Below are 12,656 nucleotides of genomic sequence, written 5' to 3' on the forward strand. Positions count from 1 at the left end.
AGATAGATGCACAGATAGATATATATCGAATATTGCAAGAAATTATGTCCAATTGTTGGATGAAAGTAATGTTTATTAATGGTTAAATTATAGTAAATTTTTTTCTTTTCTCTTCTTCGTAGATATAATATGCATTGTTACTCGTTTCTACATTTATCGTTTATTTAAAAAGATCTTGAACGTGTTCCAATATCGTTAGTACGATAATTCATGATTATATATATCTAGTATTTTTTTTGAATCTATTATGTCTGAAAACAGACAGAAAAGAATTTATAACTATTTATTACTCAGGAACAGGTAGGAATATGATAATATATAAAAGAGTTTTACAAAAATTTATATTTATATAATCGTATAGAACACATTTGTCAGGTCACGTTTATTCATTATATTATTATCATGAAATTATTTGAAATAAAAAAGAATTATTTACACTATCTGTTTTTCATATTCTTTTTTTTTTTTCTTAATAGACTTTTATTTTTCAACATAAGCATTACTCATTAAATATATTATTTATGTAACTTCGGACCATCAATTGTCAATATTTAGATATTCAAAATATTCGTTAGCAGCTCTAGAATAACATAATGTTACGAAAGTTTATAAAAAATACTTAATGATTAAAAAGAATTATATTTTAAATTTATCGCACAAATCGCAACATAGTAAATATATATATATATATATATATATATATATATATATATATATATATATATGAACATCATTAATCATCGCCATATTGTCATAAAAATTCAGATTTCTTAATAGAAGCCACATAGGAATCATGATGGTAGTGGATCGCCATGATAAAAGTCACGTAATGTGTTTTTAAATTGTCTTGTTAGATGGCGCTAAAGGTACTACAAAGTTTGACGAATTTATTCCTATGTTCCACGAAAGATACGATTGTTGATTGGCTGATCGAATGGACAGAAAATAAATCGTTAGTTTACCATCTATGTAAATTAGACAATTAGAAACAGAACAAGACGAAGAATAGAAACATATAGTTCAGTCATGTTTTCGTCTTCGTTCTGAGAGTGTGGTGTTGTCCTATTTTAATTAGATCATATATTTTTATATCGTTATATTGAAGTTCTTTGTTATTCGGAAACAGTGGTAATTGAAGCTGTACCGTTTCTATTTTGAGGGGTGATAATTAAGTGGATAATTGTAGATGAAAAATGAGAATGCGATATTTTTTCGTCGTTAATGTCGCCATTGTCAACACGTGACCAATCATTATAAAAAGGTTACTTCTTTATTAGTTTAAGACGTATATTCGAACGCTAGATGGAAAAATTTGAATAAATTTCAGTCTCAAAATAAAATTGTTATTTATAGATGTGTCTAGAGATATATAGATTTTTACAATTTTTATCGATTCAGAATATTTATTAAGTTTAAATGTTAAAAATGAAATACGTTTAGTTATATGTAATTATTAAATTATTGAATTATAAATATAGTTGTTTGTAATAAAAAAGTTGTCATGCTTTTGTTGAAGTATCTACAGTTTTGAATATTTTTAATTACTTGATCGTTCAATTGTACTATCCTATAGATGAATTAAAATTTTTTTTATTGGAGAAAGTTATATATTACTATAAAATTTTAAATCATAAAATCATCAAAAATATTAGAAATATTATTGCTTCTAAAAATTTTAAGAAAAAAATGTTTGAAAACCTATCTTAAATCACACTAATAAATAAATAAGAATAGACCGTTAAATTAAATTATATGTCAATAATGAAACATGTTATATACTGTGATTTTTAATTACAAATATTGATAGTATGAAATAAAATAAAACAATATAAGATATTCTTAATATCAATTTAATTTGTCTTTCATTTAAGCATACAAGTTCGTATATAATATTATCATAAGGTACTTCTTTTTATCTTGATCCGATAAAGATGAGAGACATTACGATATTACTTATAACCTTTAAAATTAATAGATTTCTATGTTCTCTCTCTGTCTCTCCATCCCTCCTGCTCTATCTGTGTATGTGTGTGTGTGTGTGTGTGTGTAGCACGCGCGCATGTCAGTCGGTGAAATACATTCTTTCTCATTTGCATAATTTATACTACAGTTACAACGCTTAGATCAAATACTATAGAACGAATAATAATTTGATTATTGGATAATTTTTTTGGAATATTCTAAGAAAAAAGAATAAGTTAGCAAAATGGTAATTACTTATATATATATATAATATATATATATATATTATATATATATATTACTTATATATATATATATATATATATATATATATATATATATATATATATATATATATATATATATATATTTGCCGTGAAAGTAGTAATAAAAACTTTTATTTTATCTTTTTTCGTTAAATCTATTGATTGTAATCCAGTCATTTGATATTATGTATAATAATTAATAGATTTAATCTATAAAATGAAATTTTTTTAATAAAATTGAATTTTCTCAATTTGATTTTATCTTTTGAAAGTTACAATTTATATAATCATTTTTGTGCCAACATACAAACTAATGGGCATTGATTAACAATTTATATTCACGATGATTATAATCCAAGAGAAAAACTTAAACTCATTTATATAATCTATTCGAGCATGATTTATATAAGATATTTATCATGAGAGTAAAATATCTAAAGGTGCATAAAGATATTTCAACGTATGTATACATAATATGTAAATATAAAATATAAATTATGAAATATATAAAAAACATATTTATACTTCTATATCTATTTAGTTTAGATAATCTAAAACTTGTTTTACGCTTATTTGATTGCACGATGTTTGTATGCAATATAATGTAGCAATAAAAAATTAGTACTAGTTGCAAACTGAATATACAAAAGTGATAGAAAATATAGTAATATATATATATATATATATATATATATACATATATATATATATATATATATATATATATACACTATGTTGAAATCATTCAATTATTTATCATTTCTTTAATAAGGTATATGATTATAATAGATAAAAGGTACTTGATCAAGTCATTACACCTCGTATTATTTATCTATGTTCGTAGATAGAAGCATTATATGTATATCAACTTGGCTTTATTTCTCGCGCATATATCCATCCACTAATAGTTGAAAATGTGTTAGAAACAGTATTATATATGTAGGATAAATGAGTATCATTAATGAATTTTTCAACTTTTTCATAGATACACCTTCCATTGTGCAAGAAAAACTATCATCCATTAATTATTTTACAGTTCAACTGTAATGCAATTTTTAAAGAATTGCAATAAAAGTTACTTTTGATAAGATAACTTAATATTTTTAAATTCATTTCTACTTTTATTATCACTCAATATAAAATAAAATATTGAGACATGCATCTTTAGATCTTTGATGTAACATGATGTAAATTGTACAATAACTTGTAGAAACTCTTGTCATTTCTTTATCCGAACAATTCTTCTTGGGGATGCCAGAGAAAGTAATAAAGAAATTCGATTGAGTATATCTTTTGTTTCCTACTTCCTTTTCATCTTTTTTCAAGTTGTAATTACACGTAGCCTTCTCCTTTTTTTTTTCTATTTCTCCCTCTCTCTCTCTCTCTCTTTTTTTTGTTTTTTAATCTATATTTGCTGTTTATAATTACTTCATTACCAATTCATGAGGTATAACTTCTACTTTTTTTAAGGCAGTCTATAATAAATAAAATGATTTATGCTGCACTAACTTGTTCCATTCGAGATCATATAGCTTTAATATATCATTCGTCATTGCATTATGTATGGTAATCTAAGCATAGGGAACCGAATTATATTCAAGATGAGAATATTTATATGAGAAAACATTAATCACTCGGCATTTATAACTATTAATTACTGCTAATGGATTTCCTGATGCTTTTACATATTTTAAGGCAAATAACTTAAAGACATATCTACTCGTATATAATATGGCTAAGCCACCAGATTCAAAACAGTTTATATATAATTTATTGATTATGGGAGCTATCTGCATCTCTTGAACCTTCTCCAGAATCTGTACATTCTCCCCTCTGGTGGTCTTTAAATTTTCTATCTTTATAATCGCGTCTGTAATAACGATTTTCAGAATCTCTGCGATCCCTTTGCGAGCCTTGACATCTATACTTGCGATTACTATATTCTCGATGATAATTAAGATAAGCTTGATATCGACGATAACACGAATCAAAGATCATAGCATCTGAATTTATGCTACCATTTTGAAGTTGAGGTAATGCAGTGTTTTCAGCATCCGTATGAAGATCCTGCCTATCGTATCGATTTCTTCCATTTCTATGATAATCAGAATTATGATCAAAGCTGTAATAAACATAAGGCATACAAGAATGTCTATCGAGATATAAAACAAATGTGAGTGCTATTAAGTAATACCTCTGAATTCTGCGATGCGAGTAGCTCTGTGTCTGTAATGGTGGAAATTTGTGAGATGTTGATTCCTGTATTCCAGTTATAGACGATACACGGCTATGATGACTATTATTACTATCTCGTGCCCATCCACCCCTACTTGTACCTCCATTATTTGCTGATGCTGCCTTTAATGTTGCAATTTCCTTTCGTTGATCTGTATTTTCCCTATGCAATTGTTTTATCACTGCATGTGCATCTGCCAAACGTGTTACTATATCTTCTTGAGAAGGTTCCGATCTGCCCCCAACTTGAATTCCCACATTTGTCACATCTATTTTTTTCTTTTGCTTCTCTAATTCCTCTAAATTTCTATAGTGCAAAATATAATTCATTAAGTTATTATTAATATTTTAATAATTATTCTATTACTAGATTAATATTATTAGATCAATACTAACTTCTTTTGTTGTTCAATAATATCTGTTAAACATTGGTTGTGTGTTTTTGCATCTTGTAATGAGGCTTTAATATCCTGCAAATCTTTTTCCAAGAGTTCAACCTGCAGTGGTGTGACGTTCACGCATACTGGGCTACCCTGTGTGTATAAGGAGTTATAATAAACAAATAAATGTGTGTGTGTGCGTGTGTGTGCGCGCGCGTATATAATTTATAATATATAGAATTTTTTTTTTTTTACTACTTCATAATTCCATTCTTTGTTAGAAGGTATAAGACCTTTGGTTTCGCGAACCCAGTTCCATTATCTTCAGGGGAAGAAGGACTGCTAGGTACACAAGTCGTCCCTTTTGAAAAAATTAATTGGAATTGCAAATCTGAAAAAATTCATATATATACTATTATAATATATAATATAAATAGGATATATTATAAAAAATAAAGTAAAATTTATATCATGGTCATTATTCTATATACCTCTGTTTCTTTGACGTAACGTTTCAACTTCTTGATGTAAAGCAAGTAAGGTTGCTTGATGTTGTTCTTGTAGAAATTTCATGTTTTGCTCCAATTGAGCTGCTCTATCTATATTCACATTTTGTTGTCTAGTTTGTATCATTCCATCGTTTCTCTCATTTAAAGTAATGTCATGCGGGGTTGTTGGTTTCTTTCCCTATGAAAAAAGAAAAAAAAGAAAGAAAGGAATACAATGAAGCGCAAAATGATGACAATAATATCAATTTCTAATTCTTTCTACTCAAATCAACTTACTTGTGAAAATGGTACAGTTGGTAGCTTCATGAGAACTTTAGATGTCATATTTTGTATATGTAATTATTCTTCTTTAAGAAATTATTTCTTTTTATAATGTGCGTACCACTATTCTATAAAAATAATTTCTCTTTATCATTGTTACATCTTATACAGTACTGTCACATGAAAGAAATTTTACGTTTTAATTATCTAAAGGAAAAATCTATATTTTTATTTATTAATATCTTGTATATTATCTAATCGCTTATATTGCTCTTTTTTAACGTTGTATTTATTAAGTTATTCAAGATGTTATATGAAAGAAAATATAAAAAGTATAATATAGATGAAAAGAAACGAGTGACATTTAGAAAGAAGGAGATGGAGAGATCATGATATGTTAAAAAGAGATGGAAAAAGTGATAAGCTTTTAAAAAGGCAAATAAATCTAATGAAAACATCAAACAAATAAAGACACAAAGAGAAAAATTATTACGAGCGAAGTTATAAATTTATAACTGTGCATTTTTACTTATAGACCATGAAATTGTTAATGTTATTGATTTTAATGATTTTCTCTTTGTCGAAGTTCAAGAAAAATCCCAAATTTTATGATAAACAATGAAAAATTAAAAAAATGTAAAAGATGATAATCCGAGTTAAACCATAGAATTTTATGGGGTGTCTTGTAATAATTATCAAACGAATTGCATAATTTTTAATGAGAAAAGTAAGAGAGAAAATGAAAATGCAAGAATCGTACACGTATAAAAAGAAATTGTTGACTTTATTCACACGATATTAAGCACTTTACCGAGTGGTATTTAAATGCGCGACGAGCTCCTGGAATGAAACACACCAAAGAATCGTACGTTCGATTGAGATTCCAAGTACGATTGTGCGACGATCAAACACCTCGAATCTACTGAACGTCACTTAATTCTCATTTTTGATTGGTTGGCAAACGTACAAGATGGCGACCTATTCGAATTGTCTTTTTAAGAATCAAGCAAGATCAGGTGCTGTTAGCGAAGAAATTTCACTCATTGCGTATCATTCTCGTACGAGAAAGTCGTATGGGAAAAGTTAATAAAAATTATTTCTTACTTTTATTGCACTATCCATGATAATGACTCAAGTGGAATATGTTTATTATCGAAAAGGTGCGCCTTACACGATGCCTTTAAGAATTTGGCGCCGCGCAAAATCCGACTCTGCTCGTCGAATAATCCAAAATAACCATGACGAGACCTTGTAGCCGCGCAAGTATTGATCGGTGGTGGTGATTTGACGAGCGATAACCGCGCCCACCCTTTCATCCTACTATCCCTATGAATAACACACCTTTCGTAAATGTTACCGCGTAAAAAAGCGAACCAATCTCTCTGTACCTTTTTCAAAATTTGGCGCGTAAGTTAACAGATTAAAAAGATCCATTTTATTGATAGATTTTTAAATAATTAAATTATTTAAAATCTATCAATGAAATTACGACATAAAAAGTTTTAAAAAATGAAGAACAAGAAAGAAAAGAAAAGATATACTTCTTAAAACGGAGACTGATTTGTCCTATTTCCAATGCACAAATTTCAAGTTCGTGAAAAAATTATTGACGATTTCTTCGTTTTACATCGTGAATTCAGGACAATTGACAATTGATGAGAAAATTAATATGCGAAAAAGTCGTCGCGATTATTTTATATTTGTTTTATGTTAAAAAAAAGAAGAAGTCGTATCTAGTGGCAGTAAATAAGTATTGAGTGAATATCGCATTAATATATTTCTAAAGCATCTCTTCCAAAGTTCGATAAGTGATATCGAATTTAAACCAGCAATTGATGGCTTGCCGCAAAACGAAAGGCATTTTCACAACCCCCTGTTCTTGATTTTCATCCAGGGCGGCATATTTCCATAGTTCTATTTTATCAAATTCTACACATACTACCTTTTTATACTTTTTGACATTTAAATGATCCAAAACGGATGAATAGACGAAACTATAAAAAAAAGAGATAAACCTAACCAAAGAAAGAATGTCATTTTTATTAGCAACTTCGCAACTCGGCTACCTGACGAATAAGGAAAAGGAAGACTTTTTGTATTCAGACGAGGATGGAGAAAATTACAATTTCAAGGTGATGAAATTTATCCAAAAAAAAAAAATAAATAAATAAATAAATAAATAAATAAAAAAGAATAAATGTAATGGAAGAAAAAAAAAAGAAATACTTATACTATCATTATTATAATTTTTGGGGAGAAATTTTGGTATTATATTTTAATATGTGCGTATTTTTTAAATTTAAGTACATATCTGGAAATCGATTCAAGTACATAATAAAAGATGTGCAAAGAGAAAGATGCAGAGACGAGGAGGAACGTGCATGGTGTAGATTTGTAAAACAACAAGAATTAAACAGTAATATAAGGTAAAATATATGCAATGGCAGTATTCTGTCTTTTTTTTATTACTTCCTAGATGTAATATTATATGAGAAAGAGGCTATTATTATTTATAGATAATAATACATTTATTTAGCACTAATGAGTATAACAGGGAAGATAGAGAATTAAGAAGATTGGAGGAAGATGCACTTCCGGAATATAAATTAGGATCTTACGTAGAAGGCAGTAAAAGGAATGATCATAAATCTATTTATCCAGTAAATATACGATATTGTAATGCTTGAAAGAAAAACTTTGTTTATTAATAACTTCATTCGTTCTTTCATGACATACTTTATTAATTAACAGATAAAAGAACACGGAGAAGAAAATTTTACAAACAGGATAACAGAAACAAAAAGCAATGATACTATTACTATCGACATGGATCGGTCGATCTTAAGAGAAGATTTATTGCCATATATGAGATTTATAAAATCTAAAAGATCTTCAGATCTGAGAAGAACTTCGTCTGATATTGTACAAAGCAAACATCCAAAACAAGACATAGTAGGCAATTTCGAATGCAATTCTACTCCAGAATTGAGCATAGAATATGAAAGCGATAAAGAAGATAATATTTCTGTGCAACCAGATCCACTAACTGCGCATAGAATTGTAATAATGCAACAAAGGATTTCTGAATTGTTAGATGAAATCTCATTCAGATTAGACAGAATTCCACTGCCCGATGGTGACATAGACTTGAAACGGAGACAACAACGTGTTATGGAATTTTGTATAAGATTGTCGAGAAATTATTTATACGATCTTACCAGATATGTCAATGACATTCAGAAACATATGCGCGCTATTTCACCATCTGCAAAGATAAAATCTGGTCGTAGAGGCATTACGTTTCACATGCAGATTATTGAACAAAAATTGATAGCTTCTCATCAGTTATTATTGCATGGATTAACTGCTTATTGTAGGCATATTCCTTGTTCAATTCCGCAAGGTCATTCTAAAAAAATTAAAGAACTATTAAAAGTAGTGACTGATTTGAAAGATATTTGTGATCATATTCAATTGACTAGAAATTATTTTGGCTCTGGAGATACCTGTACGTTACCACTGGTAAATAAACTCTTTCCAAGTAAACCAAAAAGAAAAAAAAAAAAAAAAAATAGATAAAGCACAGATAAGTTACATGCAATATACATGTGAAACAGTAAACCTTGAAAAGCATAAAAAAACGTCAGATTTGAATTCGCTTACAGGTTCTCTAATTGCAGGAAAAAGAGACACAAGCCAAGTGTAACGCTATTTTGTCTAAGTTGAAACTGAGTTCAGGAACTGAATCGCAATTAGATGATTATAATACAGTTTCAAATATAGTTATTCCACTAAATGTACCACGGGCAAGAAACCGTTCTAAACGTAAGAATTTGGAAACTCGATTGAGAATGTATAATAATATGGAAGCTAAAGCATATAAGAGCAATTTTAGAAGAAAATCCTCAGGTATATGATACGTTTGATAAACTTTTACAAGCTAATACTTTAACTATATTGATTTATAGCATGTCATATAAAGGATAAAAAAACTGATACACGTCATAATAAAATTATTTATAACGAACATTTATCTTTACCGCAACAACCAAATTCTAGTCCAATTACGAATGCATTTTCTAAAGAAATTATCCAAGAAGATGACACAAAGTATAAAACATCCTTGAAAGAAGATGATATTAAGACAATAATGGGAACAGTTCCTGTAGATTCTGATAATGTAAGATAATTTAGTGTAACATATAATATAACGATATAAAAAGATTATTTAATAAAAGGAAATTAAAAGATATCTACAAATATAGGATACCAACTTGGAAATACAATCCAAGCATACTAATAGATTGCTATTATCAAAAAAGGCAAAGGTCATGAAAGAGTCGCCTAATAAATTGTATAATGTAAAATTTTATAAAGGCGAGGCGAGACATAATAAATTAAGAAGTAGTCATTCAAATCATTATAATGATTCAATAAATAAGGTAATATGTATTACGAAATAATAGCTTTTCCATTTAATTTATTTTCTAACAGATGCAAATGATTTTTATTATAGATAAATGATTCAGCAACTTCCGACGAAGTATTGTTTGAATTTCTTCCAAAGTATCAATCTTTTCAAGATTTTAATAATAAAGATATTTCAAATGGCGATTTTAGAAATCACATACCGAAGAAACATTCTGTATCAAAAAGGTAAAGGTTAAACGCAATTATGTGTCGTATTTTGATATTGTTAAATAGATCTTTTCAACTTAAAACAGCAAAAAAGAGATCAATAAGGATAGAAGAAACATGAATTTGGTTTGTCTCTCATCTTTGGATAACATATCCAACGAACGTACATGTTGTAATGCTATGAGTCACCTGGACAACCATAAAAGTGTGAGTATGATATAGACGCAACAATGAAAATACAATATGCTTTGACAGAAATTTCACTGTCAAATTTTTTTTTTTTTACTATCAAATAAGTACATAAAAACAAAGAAAAGAAAAAGAAAAAAACATTTTACAGCAGAATAGTCTCATCCAATTATTTATTTCTAAAGAAACTGAAGCGAAATTTTTGAAATATAGAATCGAATACTATCATTTATTTAAATGTAGTCCGATGTATTCTAACAAAACGCAAAATAAGCCATGGAATATTGTGGCATGGTAAATATATAGTCATTTTCTTTATATATATATCTTATATCATTTTGATACGAAGTATAGATAAATTAATACGCATTACAAATAATAATTTTGAGCTTTCATTTTTCAAATAGGATTTCTGATAAACTTGTGGATGAATTAATTAACGAAATTGCAAAGGAACTAGAAATGCAAGATATAATCCAAAAAATGTATCAACTAGAATTTAAAGAATTTTAATATATACGTATACACACGCACACGCACGCACATTTATATATGACATATTTCTCCCAGATATATTAATTACGTATGATAACAAAAAAGAATTATATTTATTTGAAAAGCACAAAAATTTGGAATGTTTTTACACGTACGTTACTTTTATAAATAAAACATTGATATTTTAAATAGTAGTTTTACTTCGTATATGTTTATTTTGTTTTCCCCTTTATTTTCAGTTCTTTCAGCGAATATATGTAGAAATATGACGTATAAAATTGTATTTTAAGAAGGGGACTTATTTATATAAATCTTTTAGTTATCTATAAAACAACGTGAAAGATCAAATTCGTTTTCATTTTTTAATTGACATTAGTATTTCGCGCGAAAAGATCCAAGTGTAAATAAAGTAGTTCGAATTTCGTTCACGTTTGATCATGTGGCATATAGTACACATAATCAAGCACAATCGATCGCAGCGCTGATAGCAAAGCAGTACGATTACGTGCTGTTGATGCGTCGCAATCGTGCGAGGGACACTAGTTCGTTTTCCAGAGGTTTTGATGAAACGTAAATTTCGTAAGTTATAATTAAATAGCAAATTTGGCATATGGCACTACTCTCGTAATATGTTTGTGATAATATAATGATACATTCTACAATATGAGAATTACAATTTTAAAACTTTATAAAGATTTATTACGTTACGGTGAACAGTTAAGATTTACGGATAAAAAATATTATCGACAGAAAATACGAGAAGAGTTTAGACAAAATAAAACTCTGATTGAAGCGGCAGATATCGACTTTCAATTAAAGGTAATTTTATCGTAAGAATTCTTTTGAGGAATATTATTTTGAAACGAATGTAAGCAAAGCATAATTTATAAAATTGAATGTTATCGCGTTACTGTTTTATATGCTTATGTTTCAGAAAGGATTGATGTTATTGAAAAGTCGAAGAGTAATGTAACCTAAAAGGTACATTACGAAAATTTATCAAAATAAGATACGTTCAAAATGAATATACACGTTAATGCTTTATTTTCACGCGTACCGTCTATTTTGAGTAAACGTTCATTATTTTATGACGTATTTCAATGCATCGATAAAAGAATACTTCTTTTTCATATACCTAGTTGTTGCAACAAGGATAAGGAAATGAAGCTTCACCACGCGCAACGTACAAGTTCCTACGATCAAGTACGTCTGAAATCGTTTAAACGTTATTTGGATTATTCGAAAGTACCGACCATCGATGAGAATGAACTTGAGGAAAGATTTGTAAAAGGAAGCGGTCCAGGTGGTCAAGCAACTAATAAAACAAACAATGCTGTAACTTTGAAACATAAACCAACGGGGATCGTTGTAAAATGCCATGAAACAAGAAGTTTATGGATTAATCAGAAACGCGCGCGAGAGATAATGATCACCAAACTGGACAATTTATTAAATGGCGATCAATCGATCGAAAGTCAAGAACGCGTGCTTAGTAAAAAGATGTTAATAAAGAAACGACAAAGGCAGAAGAAACTATCCGATTTAAAGAAGTCGTTTAAAGAACGCGAAGGACTCGTATGAATCAATAAAGAATCTCTATCGTTGAAAATTCATCTTGCATCGTTGATATGTAGTAGACAAAAATAAACAATAAAGTCTCATTGACATTGACGAAATAATCGAACTTTGAATCAACTCGCATTTCGTCGCTTACGTCGGTG

The 12,656-nt window shown here is 28.3% G+C and overlaps 3 protein-coding genes across 17 annotated transcripts; 2 read left to right on the forward strand and 1 right to left on the reverse strand.

Annotated features, from left to right (window-relative positions):
* Nucleotides 1–3,560: 3,560 nt before the first annotated feature.
* Nucleotides 3,561–6,629, reverse strand: LOC127069361 (uncharacterized). 3 transcript variants are annotated; one of them, XM_051006309.1, is made up of 7 exons: nt 6,374–6,629; nt 5,629–5,741; nt 5,335–5,530; nt 5,137–5,234; nt 4,860–4,996; nt 4,423–4,770; nt 3,561–4,350 (listed from the first exon to the last, which is right to left on the reverse strand). In XM_051006309.1, the coding sequence occupies exons 2-7, from the start codon at nt 5,674–5,676 to the stop codon at nt 3,999–4,001; spliced, it is 1,179 nt and encodes a 392-aa protein (XP_050862266.1). In that variant the 5' UTR covers nt 5,677–5,741; nt 6,374–6,629; the 3' UTR covers nt 3,561–3,998. The 3 variants fall into 3 exon arrangements, with proteins under 3 accessions (XP_050862266.1, XP_050862265.1, XP_050862267.1); XM_051006308.1 differs by having other exon boundaries at nt 6,425–6,627; XM_051006310.1 differs by having other exon boundaries at nt 3,561–4,323; nt 6,425–6,626.
* A 142-nt stretch (nt 6,630–6,771) lies between these two features.
* Nucleotides 6,772–11,129, forward strand: LOC127069354 (uncharacterized). Of its 9 annotated transcripts, XM_051006292.1 has the most exons (12): nt 6,780–7,020; nt 7,660–7,745; nt 7,918–8,039; nt 8,130–8,273; nt 8,365–9,135; nt 9,294–9,522; nt 9,582–9,793; nt 9,879–10,055; nt 10,130–10,269; nt 10,338–10,458; nt 10,592–10,734; nt 10,848–11,129. In XM_051006292.1, the coding sequence occupies exons 5-12, from the start codon at nt 8,440–8,442 to the stop codon at nt 10,951–10,953; spliced, it is 1,824 nt and encodes a 607-aa protein (XP_050862249.1). In that variant the 5' UTR covers nt 6,780–7,020; nt 7,660–7,745; nt 7,918–8,039; nt 8,130–8,273; nt 8,365–8,439; the 3' UTR covers nt 10,954–11,129. The 9 variants fall into 9 exon arrangements, 8 of the variants coding, with proteins under 8 accessions (XP_050862246.1, XP_050862245.1, XP_050862244.1 ...); XM_051006288.1 differs by having other exon boundaries at nt 6,774–7,745; nt 8,150–8,273; nt 10,595–10,734; XM_051006287.1 differs by having other exon boundaries at nt 6,774–7,020; nt 7,660–8,039; nt 8,150–8,273.
* A 305-nt stretch (nt 11,130–11,434) lies between these two features.
* Nucleotides 11,435–12,614, forward strand: LOC127069373 (mitochondrial translation release factor in rescue). 5 transcript variants are annotated; one of them, XM_051006333.1, is made up of 4 exons: nt 11,435–11,514; nt 11,686–11,754; nt 11,870–11,916; nt 12,075–12,614. In XM_051006333.1, the coding sequence occupies exon 4, from the start codon at nt 12,097–12,099 to the stop codon at nt 12,514–12,516; it is 420 nt and encodes a 139-aa protein (XP_050862290.1). In that variant the 5' UTR covers nt 11,435–11,514; nt 11,686–11,754; nt 11,870–11,916; nt 12,075–12,096; the 3' UTR covers nt 12,517–12,614. The 5 variants fall into 5 exon arrangements, with proteins under 5 accessions (XP_050862290.1, XP_050862289.1, XP_050862292.1 ...); XM_051006332.1 differs by having other exon boundaries at nt 11,870–12,614; XM_051006336.1 differs by lacking the exon at nt 11,870–11,916 and having other exon boundaries at nt 11,441–11,514.
* The last annotated feature ends 42 nt before the right edge of the window (nt 12,615–12,656 follow it).

The sequence above is a fragment of the Vespula vulgaris genome, chromosome 15 (assembly GCF_905475345.1).
Source record: "Vespula vulgaris chromosome 15, iyVesVulg1.1, whole genome shotgun sequence".
In the NCBI taxonomy this organism is placed as follows: domain Eukaryota; kingdom Metazoa; phylum Arthropoda; class Insecta; order Hymenoptera; family Vespidae; genus Vespula; species Vespula vulgaris.